At 36.9% G+C, this 23,342-nt stretch overlaps 3 protein-coding genes across 7 annotated transcripts; all 3 read left to right on the top strand.

The window, feature by feature from the left end:
* The first annotated feature begins 252 nt into the window (after positions 1-252).
* On the top strand, positions 253-7,036 carry KDTA (KDO transferase A). Of its 5 annotated transcripts, none has more exons than XM_011096134.3 (14): positions 257-550; positions 659-752; positions 922-964; positions 1,188-1,310; positions 1,632-1,751; positions 1,827-1,905; positions 2,201-2,305; positions 2,673-2,770; positions 3,377-3,467; positions 3,955-4,074; positions 4,153-4,223; positions 5,230-5,476; positions 6,260-6,403; positions 6,495-7,036. In XM_011096134.3, exons 1-12 carry the CDS (start codon positions 259-261, stop codon positions 5,446-5,448), a joined length of 1,455 nt encoding a protein of 484 aa, XP_011094436.2. In that variant the 5' UTR covers positions 257-258; the 3' UTR covers positions 5,449-5,476; positions 6,260-6,403; positions 6,495-7,036. The 5 variants fall into 5 exon arrangements, with proteins under 5 accessions (XP_088731773.1, XP_011094436.2, XP_011094437.2 ...); XM_011096135.3 differs by having other exon boundaries at positions 258-550; positions 2,201-2,317; positions 3,377-3,443; XM_088875648.1 differs by having other exon boundaries at positions 259-550; positions 652-752; positions 2,201-2,317.
* A 1,346-nt stretch (positions 7,037-8,382) lies between these two features.
* LOC105174136 (leucine-rich repeat receptor-like protein kinase PXC1) lies at positions 8,383-10,770 on the top strand. Its single transcript, XM_011096136.3, has 2 exons — positions 8,383-9,823; positions 9,898-10,770. Exons 1-2 carry the CDS (start codon positions 8,479-8,481, stop codon positions 10,563-10,565), a joined length of 2,013 nt encoding a protein of 670 aa, XP_011094438.1. The 5' UTR covers positions 8,383-8,478; the 3' UTR covers positions 10,566-10,770.
* Positions 10,771-14,780: 4,010 nt separating this feature from the next.
* Positions 14,781-23,187, top strand: LOC105174137 (pyruvate kinase 1, cytosolic). The gene is made up of 16 exons (XM_011096137.3): positions 14,781-15,020; positions 15,157-15,253; positions 15,353-15,450; positions 15,816-15,971; positions 17,178-17,255; positions 17,681-17,812; positions 18,084-18,164; positions 18,256-18,327; positions 18,455-18,544; positions 19,205-19,349; positions 19,570-19,658; positions 20,304-20,399; positions 20,513-20,580; positions 21,482-21,581; positions 22,331-22,390; positions 22,827-23,187. Exons 1-16 carry the CDS (start codon positions 14,952-14,954, stop codon positions 22,977-22,979), a joined length of 1,584 nt encoding a protein of 527 aa, XP_011094439.1. The 5' UTR covers positions 14,781-14,951; the 3' UTR covers positions 22,980-23,187.
* The last annotated feature ends 155 nt before the right edge of the window (positions 23,188-23,342 follow it).

A 23,342-nucleotide genomic window follows, 5' to 3' on the forward strand; every position in this document is an offset into this window, starting at 1 on the left:
TTATTGGAGGAGTAATTGAAAGTGTGGATTAATTAATAGTGAAAACTTTTGTATCAATTCAATATAATTTATTTGTATGTATGTATCTTCGTATTTTAAATGAGTGGTAAAATTATAAAAGCAACAAATAGATTTAAATTTGGACCTTATCAGAGCATTGTCAAGTGTGATAAATTATTGGAATTTATATTAATGTATGTATGCTGGATGTTTTCATATGGACTGAGCCGCAATCGTGTTTGTGTGTAACACGACTTCATGTTGGGTTTGGCCCCAGTCCACCTTAACAGAAAAAAGGAAACGACTCTCAGCTCAAAGAGGCAGAAAGAAGAAAGAAGCGAAGGTCAACTCATGGCGAGTAAACGCGGCGAAGCAGTGTACAGAATCTACAGAGCCCTAACCTACTGTGTATCCCCGTTGGTGCACCTCCATTTACGGTGGCGCAAGTTTCGAGGCCGAGAACACTCCCTGCGGTGGCGCGAACGCCTCGGCTGCCCCTCTGCGCCCCGGCCTACAGGCCGCCTCATTTGGTTTCACGCGGTCTCCTTGGGTAATTATTTTCTTTAACCTTAGTACGTAGTAACAGTATAATTCCTGATTGACGCTTTAAGTTATTCCGTTTAAAATAAAAATAAAAATTTCACTGGTTAGGGAACAGGTGAAGGATTGGCAGCAATTCCCGTGATCAAGTGCTGTTTGGAGATGAGGCCGGATGTAAATGTATTGATGACGACTACTACCGCGTCAGCATTGTAAGAGCGGTATCTCAGTAGGATAATTGTGATCTTATTTTATTATCGTATGAAGTGACGATATTAGTAGCTGTCCCGAATTTCCGTTCCTTATTGATTTTGTTGGAAAATCGACGTTTTAATGAACGCTTTCGAATTTTTATGTCCTGGTTTTTCATTTGTGTTGCAGTGAAGTAATAAAGAACAGACTTCCAAGTAATGTAATTTATCAGGTACCCAAGGTTAAAGTTCCCGACCAATGAGATATGTTTGGCCACTGTAAAACATGATTGATATGTACCTAAGATTTACTGTCCCAGAGGAAAAGATGTGGAAATCTTTTCACTTGGACTTCAACAGTCAAATATGGTTTTTTTTTTTTGTAGAATGGGATTCACCTTTACATACATCAACTGAATGATGTTTCCCCTGACATTAAGAATTGGTATGGATCAGTTTGCTCCACTTGATATACCGTCTGCTGTGGATTCTTTCCTTCGATATTGGAGGCCAAATGCAGTCATGCTGATCGAAAGTGAAATCTGGCCAAATCTTATCATGGGCGCTGCAAGAAATGGTGTAAGCTCTATTTTCTCAGTACCGTTATAAACTTAATTAGTGCGTGTCTCCTACAAATGTCGTAGCATTTTTTACAAGACAAATCTCTATTATCTATACCCCAGCAATCATATCTCGTCTATGACAATGTTATATTCAGGTGCTTAGTTGGTTATAATGAATCTATGAACAATCATTGGAGTCATGTTTTTCTTAGCTTTCATTCTTTTACTAGGCTGGTGTTAGGGGCATTTGATGTACCAGTATACCATTTTTCTCTAGCGAATAAAGTTTTATTTTCTCATTGCTATTCGAATTTACACTCATTTGTTCTCTATTTAGATTGCATTGACGTTGCTAAATGGCAGAATGTCTACAACATCATTCCGGAATTGGTCTCATCCAGTAATTCTTCCATTGATCACATTGATGCTATCAAAATTTTCATTGATTCTCCCTTTGGTATGTGTTCATACTTTGTATTGAAAGTTTGTGGATCTTTCTTCTATCTCTTATTCTCTTCTCTCCATATGTCAGAGCACAATCCAAGGAATTAACTTTCAGCTATTGCAAGCTCCACCATTTATCATACACTATCCTGGAGACCTCAAATGTGGTATGGCTATTATCTTGATGGGGTTTCTATAAAGGGAAAGTGTTTGATCCTCAAATGTGTAGTTTGTAGATAATTTCTTTCTTACCCTTCTTGATCCTTCTCCCCGTGATTGGTTACAGTAAGGTATTTCATTGGTAATATACTGCAGTGCTTTTTAGCAATTTATCTTCCTGAGTTCCCTGGTAGACCATTTAAGACTTAAGTTGTTTCTACTTTTGATTATTTGATCATATACTTTGATGTATAAAGACAAACTGACTGGAGCTGGTGTTGGTTCTTGTTGCTTTCTTTCCAGCAATAGCAAATTTCGACATTTCTGAAGGAGAAACAAAAAGTCTGGAAGAATTTCAGGCACAGCTTTCACATAGAAAAGTATGGATGGCTTCTTCCATTCATAAGGGTGAGGAGAAAGGTAAATGATAACACATCTGAATGGTAGCATTTGGAATGCTTGTAATAACACTCCCTTGCTAACAATATGGTCTTTCTCACAAACTAAACTGCTGTGTATCCTGTTAATCTAAAGTAATTACACACCCATATTTTATTTTGCCCATTTGCTCCAAAAACTTGTTTTATTAGGGAATATTGGGAATTTGATCTTTATGTGTCTCTTTGAGGAGTTTAAGGGAAAGAAAGAAGGGAAAATTGAGCAAGGGGGCTTAGGATTTTCATATGAGTCATAACATGATTTTCGTGCCACCAGCAGTACTTTGCGAACAATCATAAGGTTGTCTGTCAACTAAATCCTCATGATCTGTGTGCAGTATTTATAGGAGCTCACAACATGCTGAAACAAAAGCACGCTGATATACTCACTATTATTGTGCCACGACAACCGCAGCATGGTCAAGATCTTGCCCTGGTATGATTTTATTGCTTAAGCCTATCTAGTGTTAGATTGAATCAATTGTCTGAGTCAAGTGCTTTTGGCATACTGAGATTCTGGAAACATTTTTATTTGGGTTTCTCTGGAGAGCTTATCATCAAAAAGCTTAATTTAGTTAGTCATTCAGGAACTTTTCATTTAAGGAAAAGAGATGTTGAATTTAAAGCGCTGCTTTGCCATAATATAATTATATCCTATCACAGTAGAGCTGCCTGATCCTTAGGTTAATGGTTTTCTGCTAAGAATGTTTGTAGTCAGTTTTAGCTATTGGGAAAGAAATATGGTGCAAGTTGATATGTGGCTTTTTGTCATACAATTCCTTCAAAATGCTTGGCAAAAGCCACTGTCTCATTCATGTTAATAAGACAGATTAAATTGAATCATCTGTGTTTCTAGAAACATGACTCACAATCTGGCTGGGTTAGCTTTCTCAAGATCTACATGAACTTGATGCATATGGCCATTATATTGTTTTCTGACTTGCCTTTGTCCAATATAATAGATTTAGGTACTGGCTTTTCTTGTACTATCTTTGATTTTGTTGAATGTGAACTTATCATGCTTTTTGCTGTAACGACACAGAAATTAAGGGAGGAAGGAGCTACTGTAGCATTGCGGTCTCGTGGTGATAATATCACCCCTGGAACAAGTATATACATTGTCGACACATTAGGTTTCTATCCTTTGCAGCTAAATCTTTTTCGAAAGTTGAGAGCTAAGTATAGTACTTCTAGAAGGCAGCTCTGTTATTCAGTTCTCTTTCTTATTCATTTTAATTTTTTATCTTTCCTGATCTCAGACCATGCATTAGCACATTTTCTCAAATATGGACTCTTCCTGCTCTTTCAGCATTGGTTTTAATGTATTTAATATGCAGATTTACTCCTGTCCATATTAGAAATTATCTTCATAATTCTTGATGCCGGAAAAAATGACTCTACAACTTCAATAAAGTACCTCATCAGTTATCTTTGTACCTTTAACCTCTCAGGATTTGGCCGAATAAGTATTCTCAAACATGGTTGCTTGCTTGAGTAGTGAAAGTTAGCAGTGTCTAGTGCATACAAAGTTAGTGATATATGGTGTCATACTGTACTTTTTCTACTTGCAAGTATGAGCTTCCAAGTTGATTAGTTTTAATTGGTTTATTTTGCTTGTAGGTGAACTGAAAGATTTCTACAGACTAACTCCAATAGCTGTAATAGGAGGTTCATTCTTGAAGGGATCAGCGGGTCATAATATTGCGGAAGCTGCTGCAGCTGGCTGTACTGTTGTGACAGGTCATTGCGCTGTTAGTTTCATTATCATACTTAATGAAAACTTCTAGCTTTCCTGTTAATCTGGTTTGTTTTTTGCAGGTCATCATGTTGGCCATTTCTCACACATGGTGGCAGAAATGCAACGGGTGAATCCCCTTTCAGTTCTGCAGGCATGAAGAATCTCGTCTGATTTATGTTCTCTTAATTTCATCCTATTAGTATTACTGAATCACGCTCTCCCTTTTAGGTGGCTAGGGGAGGGAAAACTTGGAACTAGCATTACCGACATACTTCTTTGATTTATTTTTGCAGTAGGCTTTATGTACTCTTTATGAAAATTATTTTCTAACAAATGTCTTTTTGAGCTACGTGCTTCAGTAGAATTCTTGGTTTGACATTTAAAACTGGTGTTGTTTTACGGTCAATGCGGAACAAAAACAAGTGTCGTGAACCAGGGGTCAAGCACTTAATACAGAGCTACAATCTAAAGGCACATCTAGGACTAGGACAAGATGTTGATACATCTTTATGTAAAATGGACTGTATCCTGGGAGGTCAATCATCATTCCAGGGTTGCCATGTCTCGCTCAGGAGGACTAGTTTCTGCCAGAAATCATGAATTCCCGCTCTCATGTCCATTGTTGGTTCTTAGACATGCTCCTAGGTTTTAGAATTCTCCTTCAATTAACAAGCAGTGTTGCAGGGAGTTTCTTTACTTGAAAAACAGTGGAGTAGAGATGGATTTTACCTTGAATTTATAATAACAGATGGAAAGAGAATAACAAATTGTATACCATAAGAGCATTGAGTTTGGGGAATCAACTGTGTCCATATGTTAGGTGGCTCACAAATGAAACTTTTGCGTTATGCTCCTCTAGATTTTTGAGGAAGAGATACATGAACCATCCTCAATTCTCATGGCTTGCACAAAAATATATTTTTAGATTAAAATCTAATGATAACTTGTGGTAGACATAAAATGCATTCCATATTGAACACATCGAAGTGACGTGAATTAACAGCGATATAATATCAGTTATGGTAAAAGTAATGAATGACAGAGACCACAAAAATGCCATTTACTCTTTCTGAATCTGTTATAACCCAGATCAAAATATATCTTGTTCCTTTCTAGTTCTGGTGTTTTCTCTTTACAATACTATTCTGTTCACTCAGGTTCCTGGTGAAAAGCTTGTAGAAGTTGTCAATCAGTTCTTTGATAATTTCAAAATTCTGGAAGCACACCGCGTGGCTGCCAAACAAGCATATCATGCTTTGTCAAGTGGAATTGTTAAAAAGTTATGGGAGATGTTACACTTCCACATATTCATGAAATCAATAAGTAGGGATGACGTTGATGATGTGGAGAAGCTAAATATAACAGAGAAGTTATGAGCTGTTTCATGTTTATTGCATATTTAAGGTGAGAACACATGAGCTACCCAAATGTTATGTTCCTATCTCTAGTTTTCCTTCCACTTCCATTTGACCATACATGGGGGAGGACATATGAAAAGATGGAGATAAACTGTCCTGTAATTGCATGAATGAGTTTGCTTTTTTGCATGGGTTCCACCTGGGATATTTGTCGGAGAAAATTTAGATCATCTTTATCTAGACAGCATTGATTACCGTCACTAGTTTTGCTGAAGAAAATAATCCTATGTTCTGCTGGCGAGGGAGGGAAACCTTTATGCATTCGTTCCGAGTTGTTCTGCATAAATTTTCTATATAATTTCAGTGACATGCCATGGCTTGTTGACAGTAAGACACTTGGTCCTATTTCCTGTTTCCTGTTTATATGCTACTTGTGAATTGTTCATATATTCTCTGTCATGCCGTGTCGATGATAATGCCACAGGTTGTTTCTCCTATTTCTTTGGGAGATATAGTTATTGAAAATTTATGCTACTTGTGATAGTTATATCTTCTAGAATCTAGCCTTGCTTTGTTGTTCACTACTCTATTCAGGTGCTTGTCTTTGATTTGCCAGATGAAAATATCTAAATTTTGTAGTTTCGTTTTGTTGGTGGACTGAACTCATGTACATGTTTTGCCTCTGGAATTAAATGATGCATGATATGCAGGAACGAATCATGCAATAAGCTTCTTAGCGAAGCACATTCTTTTGTTAATTGAGATCTCACTAGAAAGCTTTTTCATCCCCATCTTTTTTTGGTTTCTGATGAATCTCTCCCTGAATCAGAATTGATTGTGGGGAGTATGTTACTAGTTGTGAAGAAGATGTCTAGTGAAGGTGCTTCCACTTGTTAATATCAATATGCCATGTTCAAGCGCACACCCCAATGTTTCTTGTGCAGGCGCACTGGTGCAATTACTTGATATTGAGGTACTCGATCTAGTATACACCCAATTGGAGTTTTAGTTGCAGGTTTCGACTGTTATTAAAGTATCATGTGTTATCTATTGTTTCATTATAGGGTGGGAGTGATGTTTGTGAGAATGCACGACAGACTTGGAGCATCCTATGGCCTACCTCAAAGAAAGAAGCAAAAGGGGAGTGAAGGGCTGTTCTGATACTACTATAACAGCTGCATAGAGGACTAACTCTGGGAATGATGCAGAGAATTGTTTCTGCACTAAGCACTAGGCTGTCGCATTTCTTCTGTTATGCAAATCTCAAATTATCAAAAACAAAAGTACCCGTTTCTCGAGCATGCACATGTCCTAAATTCTAATGGCTGCACTCGAAGCAATTCATGCATCATACTGGCGCTTCATTTGGTTGTACCTTATTCAATTTGATACTGAAGTCGACTTCCAAGCAGATTCAGAATGTAATGTAGACATGAGTTGCATGCGGCAATATCACTCACCAACTTGCCCTTGCAAACCCAGGTTTGGAAAGGTTTCGTCTGCATCTTTTGGTAGCCTCTGATGTTTAATTTGAATCAGATGAGTAGAATTTTGAGATGGGACCTGGTGGTGGCAAGATGTGGTTACACAGTTTTATCCGTCTCCATTATCCCTCTTTGCTTTGTCTCAAATGAAATCAAAATGAAATATGATGTAACAATATACGGCTGCATTTGAATAGGTGAAATTAACCCTACGATCAACCACGACATGCTCTTATCTCAACCACATTGAAATACTATTAACACCGTCCTCAAGATTCAGCCTGTAACACAGTATATCTGGCTTTTTGAACGTCAATCCCGCCTTCAATTCACATAGTACCTCGGGAGTTATAATTTTCACTTGGCAGCGAATGTAAAGCTGTAACCCATTTCTTCACTTCCCCCAACAATGTTGCCATACCTACCGTTGCGTTTGTTCATCTAAACAAACTTTATAGCGATTTAATGTTTTACCTATGTTTTCATGAACAAATTAATAATTTACTGAAACAAAGTTGTAATTCTAGCATATGGTAAAAATGATCTTAATAATCCGGTACTGGGTCGGTTGGGATTTAGCGTACGAGAAATGTTGTACAATGAGACCGGGTGAGAGCTGCTGCAAATTTTGATGTCAGCAGACGAGGTTGATAACCTTTGTCAAGAAAAGAAAAATAAAAGAGAAATGAAGTTGATGATGAGAAACAGAAAAGCAAAATTGCACTTGTCGAGGTCTGCATCAATCCATGGGAAGAATATGGTTATTGTACGGTGATGTGCAGTTGCATGCAAATTTGTCCTTGAAAGCGATGTTGTTAGGATTTGGCAACACGACTTTGCTTCTTTGTCACTTAAAGTGAGAGCTACCTTTTCTTTTTGCAACAGGGAAAAGAAAGAAAGAAGAAGAAAAGCGTAAGGGATTGAAGAACAATGGGAAGTGCCACTGCTCTTCCATGAATTGACACTCATTGATTCCGGCAGAAACATGACAATCACATCTACTTAACCTTGAATACAATGAGGTTAAGTTGAGTGGAATGTTTGATTAATATGTGAAGAGTACAACGCAGCATGGTAATCTTGAAGGCCGTGCCTGTTAACCAATCAGCATCAGTGAGAGAGGCACAAACCATATGAGTTTACGTATAATTATAATAAATTTTAGGAGAGGAGTGTAATTATCTCATATTTTAATTAAATTTAAATTAATTATATAATAAATATATACATTTATCAATAATTAATATTTAATTTTAAAAAAATAATTAATTATATGATAAATATATTATAGTTAATTTTTATTAATTTAATTAATAAAAATTTAATTCGAGTTAGAATTTATATATTTATTTTATAATGTGATTTGGGTTATAGCGAAAGGGAGTGGAGTGGAGTGGAGAACAGCAATGATTGGTATGTTCATGCTCCTCATCACTCTCCCCCTCCTTTAATCATTTCAATCAAGTGTTGTATTCGATTTTTCAAGTTAAATTTAGTTAAGCTCATTTTTCATCTCTCTTTTACCCTTCACTCTCATTCCATGCAACTTCCTCTGTGCTAACAGATGGACCTCCACTTCTTCTCCTTTCTCCTCCTCTCAGCCACTTTACTCTTCCCCTCCTCCGCCCTCTCCAATGACACTGCCGCTCTCTCCCTTTTCCGTTCCCAAACTGACCCCCACGCCACGCTCCTCTCCAACTGGACCACCTCCTCTCCCACCTCCACCGCTTGCTCCGCCAACTGGTTTGGAGTAAACTGCACTGACAACCGTGTCACTGCTCTCTCTCTCCCCTCTCTCAATCTCCGCGGCCCCATCGACGCCCTCTCCTCCCTAGATCAGCTCCGCCTCCTCGACCTCCGCGGCAACCGCCTCAACGGCACACTCACTCCCATCACACAATGTCTGAACTTGAAGCTCATTTACCTCTCAGGCAACGACTTTTCCGGTGAAATACCACCGGAATTCTCCTCCCTCCACCGCCTCCTCCGTCTCGACCTTTCCAATAACAACCTCCGCGGCACCGTTCCGTCTCAGCTCTCCAATCTTTCCCGCTTGCTCACTCTTCACCTCCAAAACAACGAGCTCTCCGGGACTATCCCAAAATCCCTTGATTCGCTTCCACAGCTTAAAGAATTAAACTTGTCAAACAATGAGCTATACGGGCTGCTGCCGAAGAGTTTGTTATCCCGGTACGGCGAGGCTAGCTTTTCCGGCAATGAAGGGCTGTGCGGGAATAGCCCTTTTCCTAAGTGTTCCTACACTGGTACTGGGCAACCACCCTCATCTTCTGAAACGGTGCCGTCCAATCCTAGTTCCCTTCCTTCATCAACAACTGCTACAATTGAAGAGCCATCAAACAATCATCACAAAAGGCTGAGCAACGGAGCAATAGTAGCTATTGTGGTGGCTAATTCAGTACTACTTTTGGTAATCGTCTCATTTGTGGTGGCGTACTATTGTGGGAAGTACTCAAGGGAAACGAGTTCCATGGCGGAGAGCGAGGGTGGGAAGAGGAGCAGCTACTCGAGCGACAAGAGAGTTTACGCGAATAATGGAGGTGGAGATAGTGATGGTACTAATGCTACTGATCAGAGTAAGCTGGTGTTTTTTGACAGGAAAAAGCAGTTTGAGCTGGAGGATTTGCTCCGGGCATCGGCTGAGATGCTAGGAAAAGGGAGTTTGGGGACTGTTTACAAGGCTGTTCTTGATGATGGATGCACTGTGGCTGTAAAGAGGCTCAAGGATGCAAATCCTTGCGCTAGGAAAGAATTTGAGCAGTATATGGATGTGATTGCGAAGCTTAGGCATCCTAATGTAGTGAGATTCAGGGCTTATTACTATGCCAGGGAAGAGAAGTTGCTTGTTTATGATTACATGCCTAATGGCAGCCTACATGCACTTCTTCATGGTATGAAACTCTTACTTAAAATCGAATCTGTTTTTAGTAGTTGAATTTGATGTTGATTTTCTTGATGGTAACAGGAAACAGAGGACCAGGGAGAATACCACTGGATTGGACCACACGAATCAGTTTGATACTGGGAGCTGCTCGCGGGCTTGAAAGAATCCATCAAGAGTATGCAGCTTCAAGAATTCCTCATGGCAATGTGAAATCATGCAATATATTGCTGGACAGAAATGGGGTTGCTTGCATTTCTGATTTCGGATTGTCTTTGCTTCTGAACCCAGTTCATGCCATAGCCAAATTGGGAGGTTACAGAGCCCCAGAGCAGGCTGAAATCAAGAGACTCTCACAGAATGCTGATGTTTACAGCTTTGGAGTTTTGCTGCTTGAGGTGCTGACAGGCCGGGCTCCATCGGAGCATCCATCACCAGGACGGGTTCGGACCGAGGAGGAGGAGCTTGCAGTGGATTTGCCGAAATGGGTTCAGTCAGTGGTTAGGGATGAGTGGACAGCTGAAGTTTTTGATCAAGAGTTGTTGAGGTACAAGAACATTGAGGAGGAGCTGGTGTCAACACTGCATGTAGCAATGGCTTGTGTGGTGCCACAGCCTGAAAAGAGGCCTAACATGAGTGAAGTGGTTAAAATGATTGAGGAAATAAGGGTTGAGCTGTCTCCCTTGGGGGAAGATTACGACGAATCACGCAATTCCCTCTCGCCATCCCTTGCAACAACTGAAGATTTCTGAATCCGTCACTGCGTCTAAATTTGCACTGTCTTATTGCAAATTTGTTGCTTCTTTCCCTTGAGGGAGATATAATTCTTTATCTCTGTAGTAGCCTAGTTTGTGGAAGCAACTAGTATTCCTTGTGTATCATTGCCCTATTGTGAATCAAACTATCTAATGTTCTCTAGCTTACTCGTTGAGGAATCACTTTAAATTTTGTTATAAATTGTGTTGTTGCATGCAGTTTTTCTGATCTTGATCAGTCAACATTGGATCAATGACTCGGAGTTTATATTCTATATCCCAATTCTGAATATGTATCAATATTCCCAATGCATTTCGACTTAATGAATAATACCCTACTAAGAGTAGAGAGCAACAATTCGAGTTAATGAATATGAGTTGTCATTCTTGGTAATTTGTCCTGCAATTATGTGAGTCTAATGTTCAGAATTATTACTGTCGTAATGAGTAGACGAAGAAGAAGAACAAGTGTATATGTGATAAGAAGAATTTGATAGCTTCGGCAGTAATATTCCTTGGAGTGGACTCGATGGGTAGGCAACTCTTTCAATCAAGTCCATCTCTACCAACTTGGTTATGATTAAGGATCATTATCTTCATAATCACCCGCAACAAAGCAGCTCATCATCTTCATGGAAGATTAATCTTTTCCCACATGCTCCCCTGATTTCTTGAAGTTGTTGCCCAGAACTGATTTTCTTGGTTCCTGTAAAATGACAAAAACCAATCAAACAAAGTGAAAAATCCCTGTTTCCATATATACATTAAAATCCCAGGGAGTACTGCAACCTTCCAATGCATAACAAGGTGCATTTCATTCATTAGCAGCAAGATATACAAGACACAAGTAACAGGAGGAGCAGATAGAGATGCAATTGAGTTTTTGTGTGAATCTTTTGAGTGAGGTAAAGGGAACACCCAGATAGTAGAGATGCATCTGGACTTCACGTATCCAGAAAAATCATCACACAACTTTTCCTCCCAAACAGAATCAGGTGATCCAAGTGGACTTGAGTGTGAAGACAACCTCTGGATCAGTGTCATTGAGACAGGTCCAGCTCAGACTGGTGCTTGATTTTTCTTCATACTAAGAATTTGACCACCTTGACTCCACTACTATTACATTTACATCAGTTAGTTCCGTCGCCGGAAAACAAGCTCCATTTGCTGGAACCAAGGCCGGTGAGACTCCTCAACACCCTGCCGCAGTTGCTCACCCCCATGCCTCTTCAAGGCTCCATTCACGGCGTCAAGTCGACTGTTGTCGGAATTGGAGGGGAACTGACGGACGTTTTAGTGTTGCCGCCGTTCAAGGATATTGGTTGCTGGGCAATTCTGCTGAGTGCTAAGATAGATGGGCACGTGATGCGGACCAGGTGCATGACCGTTTTACGTCACAATTGGGCTTTTTAAGACCCGACCCACATTTTTTGCTCCATAGATATGACCTTTCCAACTCGCTGACTTATTCGCCTAACTGTTTCAAACTAAAATTATTTGGTACAAGAAAAAACTTGGGTGGTTAATCCAATTTCATAATATTTATGTACATTATTACACATAAATACTTAATTAATGATGTTTGGATGGTTACGTATACATTTTTTGTGTTTGGAATTATATTTGGTATTTATTTTTGTCTAATGAATAGATTTATTCGTTTGTCAAAATTTATTCTATGAATTTGCTGACATATTAGATCAAACAAATTTTTTCTGATCAAATTATTCTTATACATCTTCATACAACAATACGTATAAGGAAAGATTTGGTAAAAAACAAGTTATCTTTGTGAGTATACTTTGGTTAGAAAATATTAGCAAGATAATGCGGGTATATTTTTCACCCTTATAAGAGTGTTTTGGTCACAAAAGTTTTATCTTGAGTAGTAAGTTAATTGACGATAAATATTTATTTTTATTTTATTTTATTTTGCTAATATCAACAAATTTAATGAATTTTGACTAGCATATGAGTCTATTTATTATACAGAAATAAATAGGAATAATTACACTCTCCTCCCCTGAGTTTTGGTGTACTTATACGTAAACTCCTTTATGGTTGAAAAATTACATCTGATAGTCTTGAGGTTTGTTTTTCTAACAAATAAGTCAATCCGTTTTTTAAAATTAATCGAGTTTGCTAATATTAACAAAACAATTCGATAAACATTCATATTTACTCCAAATTAACTTATTTTTTATTTAAGGCAGGTCAAATAAATTGTTTTCTATAATCAAATTATGCGTATACATCTTCACGCGTGAATGCATGTGAGGAGATATAATTTCACAGTTATGAGGTAGTTTAATCATAAAAAGTTTGTTTGACTTGCAATAAGTCAATCAAGGGTAAATCAAATTTTTATTTTATTATTAATATCCACAAATTCAGTGAATATTGACTAAGAAAATAGCCCTTTTTACTAGACGGAAACAAATCCCAAAAGTATCAATTAAATGTAGTTATTCAAACAACAAGATATTTATGTATAATTATACCAAACTTCAAATGAAGAAGTGTAATTATTCTAAATAAATATTAAAAGTAGTAGATATATCTCAATTATAAAAAAATATTATATATAATTACATTAAATTTTAAAGAAATGCAATGTAATTTATGTCGAATTAATGTAAAGCATGGTATCCGAGATTATGAGCATGTAGGGTAGTGGTGAGTCCACGAATACGATAGCAGCAGCAGACACGAATCAGATCATTAAAGGACCCTTTGTAGCAGCCAGCGGCCGTTCCCCACAACCATAAGCTCATAGCTTAAGCTTCCCACCTGAAAGCGATTTCAGCCTACGGAATAGATTACTGATTTTCTCAAAGTACCAACAAACAACACATGCATACACGTCATCCAATCTAAAATCATAATCATGCAATCATCAAAATATGATTTAAATGCAATTTATTCCCATATATTAATAATAAAAAAAAAAGTATAGCTTATGAAAAATCTATAACCGAAGCCTTTTCGATGGAGTTTTTTATTATTCCTTGTCTTACAAATACGTCTCTTAAATTTTAAATTTATTTAAATATATTTGAATTTTAATTTATTCAAATATACTTTGGATAAATTTTTTAAATTTAAATACGTGTCGGTAAAAATTATCAAATATTTTTGATAATTTTATAAAGGAATAATTTGAAGCATGGAGTTCCATCAATTTTTGAGGTGAAGGTGCTGCACCAAAGTCATAGGCGGCGTGCACTTAAGAGGATATTCCATATTTCTACCTAATGCTTTTCCTTTCATTCTAATCCCCCCATTATATATATATATATATATATCATATTTCTTTATTATTTTTTAATATTTCTTTTTATCAGTAACTTTTTCTGTGTTCTTTTTCTTTTTCTGTGTTTTAAATTATAATCAAAATTGATAAGTGAAACGTGTTCCGATTTAAATATAAGCTTTGGGTTTGAGGACGTCTTTCTAATTTCATCGACCAGACCCAATTAAAAATCAGGATTGTTATTAAATATTTATAAGTATTTATCTTTTTTTTAACAAAATATATTAATTAATTGAAAAGAATAATCAAGTTTTATGAATTATAAGTCAAAGTTAGGTACGAAAACTTTTACTAAAAGGGTAAATTTTGTGAGTATTGGGTTCAGTTAAATTCGTTCTAATCGTTACCTAATATTATTCTTGAATGTAATTGTGTGTTTTTTTGTTACTGTTATAACGTACCAATTTTCGTTACATGTGATCCTCACGAGCATATAAAAAAAATTATGATGTGAAATGAAGAGAAAAAATAGATTTGCAATAATAAAGAAAAAAGTTTGTGAAAGAAACGTAGGGTGCAATGATAGACAACATATATATTATAATTATAAGTTTATTAAAAATATAGATTTGATAAGAAAGGCAAACTTGAAGAAGTTTGGTGAGACAAAAATATGGAGTAGTAGGTGAGAGAAAAAAATATAAAATATGAGATTATTAAAAAAAATTAAAATATTTTTTATTCATTATATTGTTTTTATTTTTTTTAATTTTTTTCTAAGAATTGACAATTCAGACTTCGATCCAAAAAAATAATAATTTTATAAAATATTAAAAAAAGTATTTATAATTTTTTATATGATAAGAAATATTTATAATTATATTAAATTTTAAGAAAATTTTGATTAATTTGTCTCAATAATAATAATAATAATAAAAATAGTTAAGACGGGGAAAAGCCCTTTGGTAGCGGTAGTGGACTCGTGGGTATTAGAGTTGGTTGTCTGTGTTCTCTTCTCTCCTTTTTCCCTGCGATTCTGCGAAGACCCAACTCAGAAACCAAGTAGACCACAAAACCATTCAACTTCTTCACCGTCGTGCTTTCGTAGAGTCACTGTAATCGACCAAAAAATGCATTCCAATCAACTATTGCTTGAAGAGCCAATCCGGATGGCTTCCATTCTGGAGCCATCCAAAGGGGTCAGTTTCAATCTCTCAAATTTATTTGTTTCTTTTTTACTTTTGATGAAGTTTTATGTAGATCTATGTTTGGGTGATTTTGGTGTTTGCATGAGTGATTTGGATTTCGGTGAGTAATCTTGTGTGTCTGCCTCAGAGTTTCTTCCCTGCAATGACGAAGATCGTGGGGACGTTGGGCCCACGCTCGCGATCCGTCGAGGTTATTTCTGCTTGTCTCAAGGCTGGAATGTCTGGTAATTGAATCGAGTGACTGATTTTTTTTATTTTTCTTTTGTCAGTTTATTTGTGTTGACTTGCCTGGAGTTTCTTATCTTCTCCTTTTCATGGGGCAGTTGCAAGATTTGATTTTTCATGGGGTGATGCGGAGTATCATCAGGAAACTCTGGAGAATTTGAAGATTGCCATTAAGGCCACTAAGAAGCTCTGTGCTGTATGTATATTTATTTTATTTAGTTGCTTTCTTTTTTTCCTTTTAAATTAATTATTTACTCATGCAATTTTCTCCATCTTTGGTATTCCAAATAATTCAAGTAAAGGCTCTAAATCTAATCTTGTCTGATTTTGGTCAAAACTAGTTGAAAGTGGTACAGAAGTAGGAGTTTTGTATTGTGTTTCATAGGAAGTATTAGTGTTCTACTATTCTTTTGATGCTATATATGCCTTCCGGATATGTACTGGTTCTGTTGTGACCTTTTCATTAATCTTCCAGCAATCTAATGGAAATTATTGTTTTTTTCCCCCAAATGACATGAGTAACTCAATGTTTGAAGCATGGTGGTTCTCAACTTTTTTTAGGTCATGTTGGACACTGTGGGGCCTGAGTTACAAGTGGTTAATAGAAGTGAGACAGCTATAACACTTAAGGCTGACGACAATGTTATTCTGACACCTGATCAAGGTCAAGAAGCTTCATCACAAGTTTTGCCAATCAACTTTGCTGGGTTGGCGAAGGTTGTAATGCTTCCACCATCTTTGTCATTACCTTCAATCTTTTCTGTATTCTGGAATCTCAATAGTATATTGTTTTCTGGTTGCTTTATCCCACAATTGGGATTCTGTTGAGAAATTTAATCAACTTCGCTGGAAAATCTTAGCTGTTTATAATTAATTAGCGGTAGTTAGTATTGATACCTCAACATATTTTCAGAACTCTATTGAATGCTCGACATTTCCTAGTTCATACCATGAGCCTTATGAGAATAGAAAGTTGTCATGCTTTGGCAATGTCAAGTGATATATTAATGCCACTTTTCTGAGAGATTTGCAAATTGAAGTCATATCTGAGGGACATGACCTGTGGGAATCAGAGCATGGGCAATAAATGTTCGAAATTACAAAGCATGAAAGCAAGTCTTGTTTATTCTTGAAAGTGTTTTTCAAAATAAAAGTATATAAAGTAGTGTAATATAAAAGCAAATTGTAATAGTTGAAGATATTCACATGATAACAATTATTTGTTGCTATAAATGGTCTACTAAGTGATTATATTGGAGAAATGATGGAGGAAAAACACAAGTGTTGAAAAAGTGATTTTATTTGTGATGGATAATAAATTTGTTGGTTTATCTTGGATTCTGATGTGATGTGCTATGATGCAACCCATTTCAAGGGGTACGATGATACACACTGAGAACTTTTAATTGGTCAACATAGTATTTTGGTTTCACCTGAGTAATTCAAGAATTGGACTAAAGATTTGGTGAAAAACTTGATTGTTAGTGCCCAGCCTGCGCAACAACCACATTCGAAGAATTCGGTTATCCAGACTCAAGAAATCCTATCAAAGTGAAAGGTCTTGCGTACTGTGTAAATTTCTAAAATCGGCTACTTCTTTTAAAAGTCTCGCACTTGAAATATAGTTTATTGGAATAAGAAATAATTGAACTGCTTATAAACTAAATCTGAACTCTATCTTCCAAATTCCAATAATTGGTCTCCTAGGTCAGAATTTCCAGAACTGCTCCAATTTATGAATTTGGAGTGCGCATGTCCTGTACCCATGGTATTGGTATGACTTGAACTTGAAAGGCAGTTCAGCCAATGGTTTTCTCTTGTTTCAGGATGCATAGATTTTTCAGCATGGTTCGATGGTCACTTATTGACTGTTAGTGTATGCAAATTAATCCTTCTCTCTTTACCTTTCTGTGATACTTGCAGGCTGTGAAGAAGGGAGACACCATTTTTGTTGGCCAATACCTATTTACAGGAAGTGAAACCACTTCTGTTTGGCTCGAGGTATGATCTGGAGTGTCGTTTTTAATTAGTTTGATTTATATACATTTAACCTTTGATTTTCTTTTTCTAGTTTAATTCTTCTCACTTGTTTAGTGCTTGTGAACTTTTTCTCTTCATCTTATTGTGAGTAGACTTTCTCTCTTCTCTTGATGTAGAAATATTTCCTTGATAATAGAGCAAGTCCTAGAGACAGGCTTTCTTTTGTTGCATCACTTGAAACATTTAATCTTTTTGCCGTTCAAATATGGATTTCTGTGTGCCTGCTTATCCCATTTTCCATGTTGGAGCATTTCCTCAATATGATAGAAAACCTGGGCATGAATATAAAATTTTTGGTTTTCACCTTAGAGCTTAGCTTGTGAATAAGCCATCCAATTATTTGTTTTATAGCTGTATTAATTTAAATTTGTGATTTTGCTTATCAGGTAAATGATGTACAAGGCGATGATGTAGTTTGCGCCGTCAAGAATTCTGCAACATTGGCTGGGTCATTATTCACATTGCATGCTTCTCAAATTCCTATTGATCTGCCTACTCTATCTGATAAGGATAAGAAGGTGAGTTTTGGAAACTTGTGCTAGTAAATATATTCTGCTCGTTGTGTCATGCCCCCTTGAGGTAGATTTTCAAAGGATAAATTGGTGGATGTGGCAGTGTCTGTTCTAGTTTTTGGGTTTCCCACTTAGGTTCTTGTAGTAGTGTGTTAAACTTGAGATTTCTGAAAGCTTACACCACAAGCCTTTCACTCTTGTTTTTTGTTCATACCTGACTTCAGCTAGTACTTGATTGAATATATTTCTTCTGATAATATTTGTGTTTTACTTTCAGGTTATCAGCTCATGGGGTGTTCAGAACAAAATTGATTTTCTGTCATTGTCGTACACACGTCATGCAGAGGATGTTCGTGAGGTAAATGGAAAAAGAAATAAAAGAAAAAGGTAACTTTTTTATTTACCTGTAATATTTTCGAATTAACTTGTTGGTCTTTTCATCTGTGCAGGCCCGTGAGTTTCTATCCAAGCTTGGTGATCTAAGTCAGACTCAAATCTTTGCTAAAATTGAAACCGTAGAGGTGAATATGAAAGGCTATTGTAGTCTTAATAAATGAGGGATTTCGTAGCTTCCTTAAGAAGATTGAGTATGATGTACGTGGCCAACATAAAGTTCAAATGCTTACTTTGCCTCCACCATGTTTGCAGGGTTTAACCCATTTCGATGAGATCCTACAGGAGGCAGATGGCATCATCCTTTCGCGTGGGAACCTTGGTATAGATCTCCCACCGGAGAAGGTTAGTTACTATGATGATTTTGGGGGTGGATGCCTGTTGAAAACTTTTGGGTGCCACTTTGTTATCTGTCCCTTCTGTTTTCTTTTTTTGGCAATAGTCATTAAGAGACATGGTTGATCCCGAATGATATTACTCAATCATGCATGCTGAACATTGTATCTTGTCTAGGTGAAAATCAATGTATGTTTGTGCCAAGTTATTCCCCAACCATAACTAGCTGCAGCAGCCACCTAAAAGTATCACAAATAAATATCCATTCCTGTAGCCTTTATATGTGCCTTTACCACAATTATCCCCTCTCGCCACCATTCACCACCACTAGTCAACACTAAGCTAAAGTTGGCAAGGTGAGTGCTGCTCCAGTGATGGGCAAGCACATTATTTACTCTCTGCTCACCAAATCAGTCCAGGCCATGTAAATGGCTTGCTTGTTTACTTGGCTGGATGTGGATTTGTTTATTTTCCCTTAGTTCAAATGGTTACTTCCTTGTTCTTAGTTGGGTTTGCTTTTGCTATTCACTGTACATATCTTATGGGAAACTCATATGCATTGATCTCCCTTGATCCATTGATAATGACTCTCTTGTCATCTCTTAGATCTATGTTGTATTTCTTGTCTGTCTAGAATAATCCCTAGCTATCTTTTTGCGGTATTTGCAGGTGTTTTTGTTTCAGAAATCTGCTGTTTACCAATGTAATATGGCTGGAAAGCCAGCTGTGGTAACTCGTGTTGTGGACAGTATGACAGACAATCTCAGGCCTACACGTGCAGAGGCAACTGATGTTGCCAATGCTGTTTTGGATGGTGAGTCATCATCCAAAATTCTTGGGGTGGAATTGTTATTTACAATCAGCATCTTTAAAGCAAATCTTGTAGTTCACTTTTTCACTGATAGTATACTTTTCATGGTTTGATTAAAATCTTAGTACTTCAAGGTTTGTCTGTATTTACTCTTCAATCGACATGTTATTGTATTACTGAAGTTATCTGGCAGCTAACAACGGAGATAATGGCTATGTTTCAGGATGTGATGCAATTCTTCTTGGGGCTGAGACCTTACGTGGATTATACCCTGTTGAAACTATCTCTACTGTAGGAAAAATTTGTGCTGAGGTAAGAACTTAAGGCCAGTATCATCTTGTACTCAGCTGGGTGGGTTTGTCGAACTCAATCCTTTGCGACATTTTCTTTCTGGACTTTTTGCAGGTTGCTGGTGTCCTAGGTTCTCAGTTGTGGAATATACCTAGTTATTTAAGTTCTCATGAATGCTTTTGAAGTTTCTAATTGGCATTATTATCCTAATTCCTTTAATTACTGTGCCTGAATGACCGGACTTGAATACTGAGTACCTCTGATAACTCTTACAATATTTTTCTGATATGACATTTCAAGTCCACCACCTGTTAACAAGGCACACACAAAAAGAAAGGAAAGGAAAAACAATTGTCCCACGTGTATTACAGTTTACTGGATGAATTTTTTGTCCAGACAGATGCTTATACATGAATCAGACTTTTTTCTCTGATCGAGGAACGATGAGTTTTATATATGTATGACCTTTATATGTGTGGCTTCCTCAATCTTTTATAGACTGTTGAAATGTCATTGCTCGCCTGAGTATATTCTACTTTAAGATATGCACATGATCATACTCTGGTTTTCTACCATCTGTAACATTATTCCGTTGGAAGATTTTTGTTTAGGAGGTAAGTGACTAGCATTCATCAAATCTAATCTCTAGTTCACATTGATATGCAGGCTGAGAAGGTATTCAATCAAGATGAATACTTCAAGAGGACTGTAAAATTCGTAGGCGAACCCATGACCCACTTGGAATCTATTGCATCTTCCGCGGTATGTTGCAAATAAAAATGGTGAAAGAGAAACTTGACTTCATAAATTCCTTGTTGATTTTAGTCCAAGCATATGCCTAGGATTTAAATAACTTGTGTGCATCTCATTTTTAGGTTCGGGCTGCCCTTAAAGTGAAGGCATCTGTTATCATATGTTTTACGTCATCTGGAAGGGCGGCTAGGTAATGCTACAAAGTAATTTCTTTGTACTGAATATAGGGGTGTCCAATGAGTCTTATCTGGTTAATGAGCCTCGCAAGGCTACTCAAGAAGCTCTACGTTAGACCAAGCCGACAAATACTTGTTCAGCTTACGAGCTTTAATTTTTTGAAATATCAATTTCAGTTCTAATAATATTACGGCCAGTATTTTAATTATATAGGAAAAATAGAGTAACCTGTTTCTCTTTTCCTACCGAATTGTGCAACTTCTCCCATGTTTTTCTTTCCTGAGGGTGCCATCACCTCCAGCCCAAGACCTATCATCCCCCCGCTCTCACCAGATAAGGCCGAGTGAGCTACCTTCATCAGCACCAATATACAATGGCAACTCTTTCATTCTCACCAGATCCACCTTGAGATATCGAAGAGCAGCAGATCCACAATCAAGCTTTTGCTGTTTAGCAAGCCAAGAACCCAGATTACCATAATAACTCTTCATTTTGCTCCCTGAGGCCTCTTGAGTTGCCATCTCCCTTTTCTCCTCTCTTCCTTGGAAAAACCATTTTTTAATGTGATTAAAATCTGTTATTAGTTAGGTGATAAATGATTGTGTTTGTATACGACTTCTGAAACACTTCTTTTGGTTTTTATGTGGTATTTCTGGATTTGTGCTGTTAAGAAACTAAAATTCACAGATTTGTCCTATAAACAAATGATTTGGAAAATATTGGATACCATAAGCTTGAGTTGCACTTGTGGGCTCGAGTTCAGCTCGACCTTGTATGAGCCAAGCTGAGCTTGAGCCTTAAACTATAAGCTCATCAGAGCTCTACTCATTTACAAACCCTAGTTATTGATATCTTCGAGTATCTTTAGTATGCTGATTCTAGTATGACTTCCATCATTGTCCTGTTAAATGCAGATTAATAGCAAAGTACAGGCCAACAATGCCTGTTTTATCTGTTGTCATCCCTCGGCTCAGGACAAATCAATTGAAATGGAGTTTTAGTGGTGCATTTGAGGTATATCCTTTCTTAGATGATGTTGTAAAATGATAATACTGTACGGGCCTGTTTACATTTAGGTATAAGTCTAGATTGTGTCATTTATCCAATTGTGTAAACCATTTCCTTTTCATGATATCGGCTCAGTCTGAATCCTACAAGCCCAGGACAAGCCTTGATGGGGCTTGATATGAAATCAGATTGAGAAATCCAGGCAGAAGCGGACCTTTTCCTACCTTTTCTTACTATTAAAACTTTTTCATCCATCACTTAATCTAATCAAGTAAACAACTTATAATTTTTATTAATTTATCAAATCCTACAACAAATACATTCGAGTCCTGTCAACAAACCACAAAAGTATGAGCCCTACATGTTAATTTTTAAATGAATTTGATGAACATTGATAAGGGTACCTTTTATATAACTCAGTCTCAGTGGCTCTAATCTAAAATACGAAAATATTGGGTTTTTTTCTTGTTAATACAATGAAATCATTCTTAAATACCAAGAGTCCGTGCATCAGAGCACATGCACATGATATTTGATTTCAGGTGATGTACAATGTTAATGTATTTTTGGAAATCTTAGAAAATATTGCTAGTACTCTTAAGAAGCTTCTCATGATGTGGATGATGCACTGTATAGGTAATATAGATTTACTATGCATTTGAGCAGAATACAACCCAATACGTTTGTAATTTATTGGCTCTTGCTGTAGTTTGGTTTACTATGTAATGAGCTAATGGATATTTCCTGCATGCCAGGCAAGGCAATCCCTTATAGTACGAGGTCTTTTCCCCTTGCTAGCTGACCCTCGACATCCGGTGAGTTCTTAAAACTTCAAGTTTGCTTTGCTATGTTTGCTGACACTGTCGGGTTCAATCTGGACGATTTAAGCAAAGTTGTCGGTATAAATATTTGGAAGAAGGGTTTTCTCAAAGTTAACACTTTTCCATTTTCATTGATAATTTCTACTTACTGCGGCTGTTGCGAGGTTCATCTGAGGTGGCATTCATTAATAATGCTCCTGCATATTGTTTGTGATTCTGTTCCTTAGCAGTATTACAATTTAAAAACCCTATTCAGCTATCTGTTTGTATGATTATACTTTTTACTTGGTTCTTTTGGGTATTCATTTTGTTGTCGACTGAAGTTTTGCTACCTTTTATATCTTTTAACTTCTCGTTCTGTTTGGTTCTTGAGTAATTCGCAGGCTTTGCTTGATAGCAGCAAACTGACCAACGCCTTTTCATCTTGCAGGCTGAATCTACAAACGCAACTAATGAATCAGTTCTGAAGGTTGCACTTGATCATGGAAAAGCCTCTGGAATCGTCAAGTCACATGATCGAGTGGTGGTCTGCCAGAAGGTCGGAGATGCATCTGTAGTAAAGATCATCGAGCTTGAAGATTGAAATACGGATACAAGATGTTTCCATGTCATTTCGGTTGAAGTGTGAAACAAATCATAATGCAATTACCATTAATAATGGTGATTTTTTGATGGCTATCCATAGCTTAACATTTAAGTTAATACATATGCCAAGGATGGATCTGGCAGAAGTTTGGGATACTATTATGTATTTTTGAAAACCGAAGAATGAAAATGCTTCTTTAGAATCATGAGACAATGGCTTTTCTATTTTTTATTTTGGTAATTATGAGAGTGGCTTTTGACATAGTCTTAGCAAACGCAAAACAAGCTAATATCTCAAAAATATGCTACCACTTTCATGTACTCACGACTCAAATTAGCAGATGGTGTTTCAATGTTTTAT

The sequence above is a fragment of the Sesamum indicum genome, linkage group LG11 (genome assembly GCF_026168435.1).
Source record: "Sesamum indicum cultivar Baizhima isolate 11 linkage group LG11, ASM2616843v1, whole genome shotgun sequence".
Lineage (NCBI taxonomy): Eukaryota > Viridiplantae > Streptophyta > Magnoliopsida > Lamiales > Pedaliaceae > Sesamum > Sesamum indicum.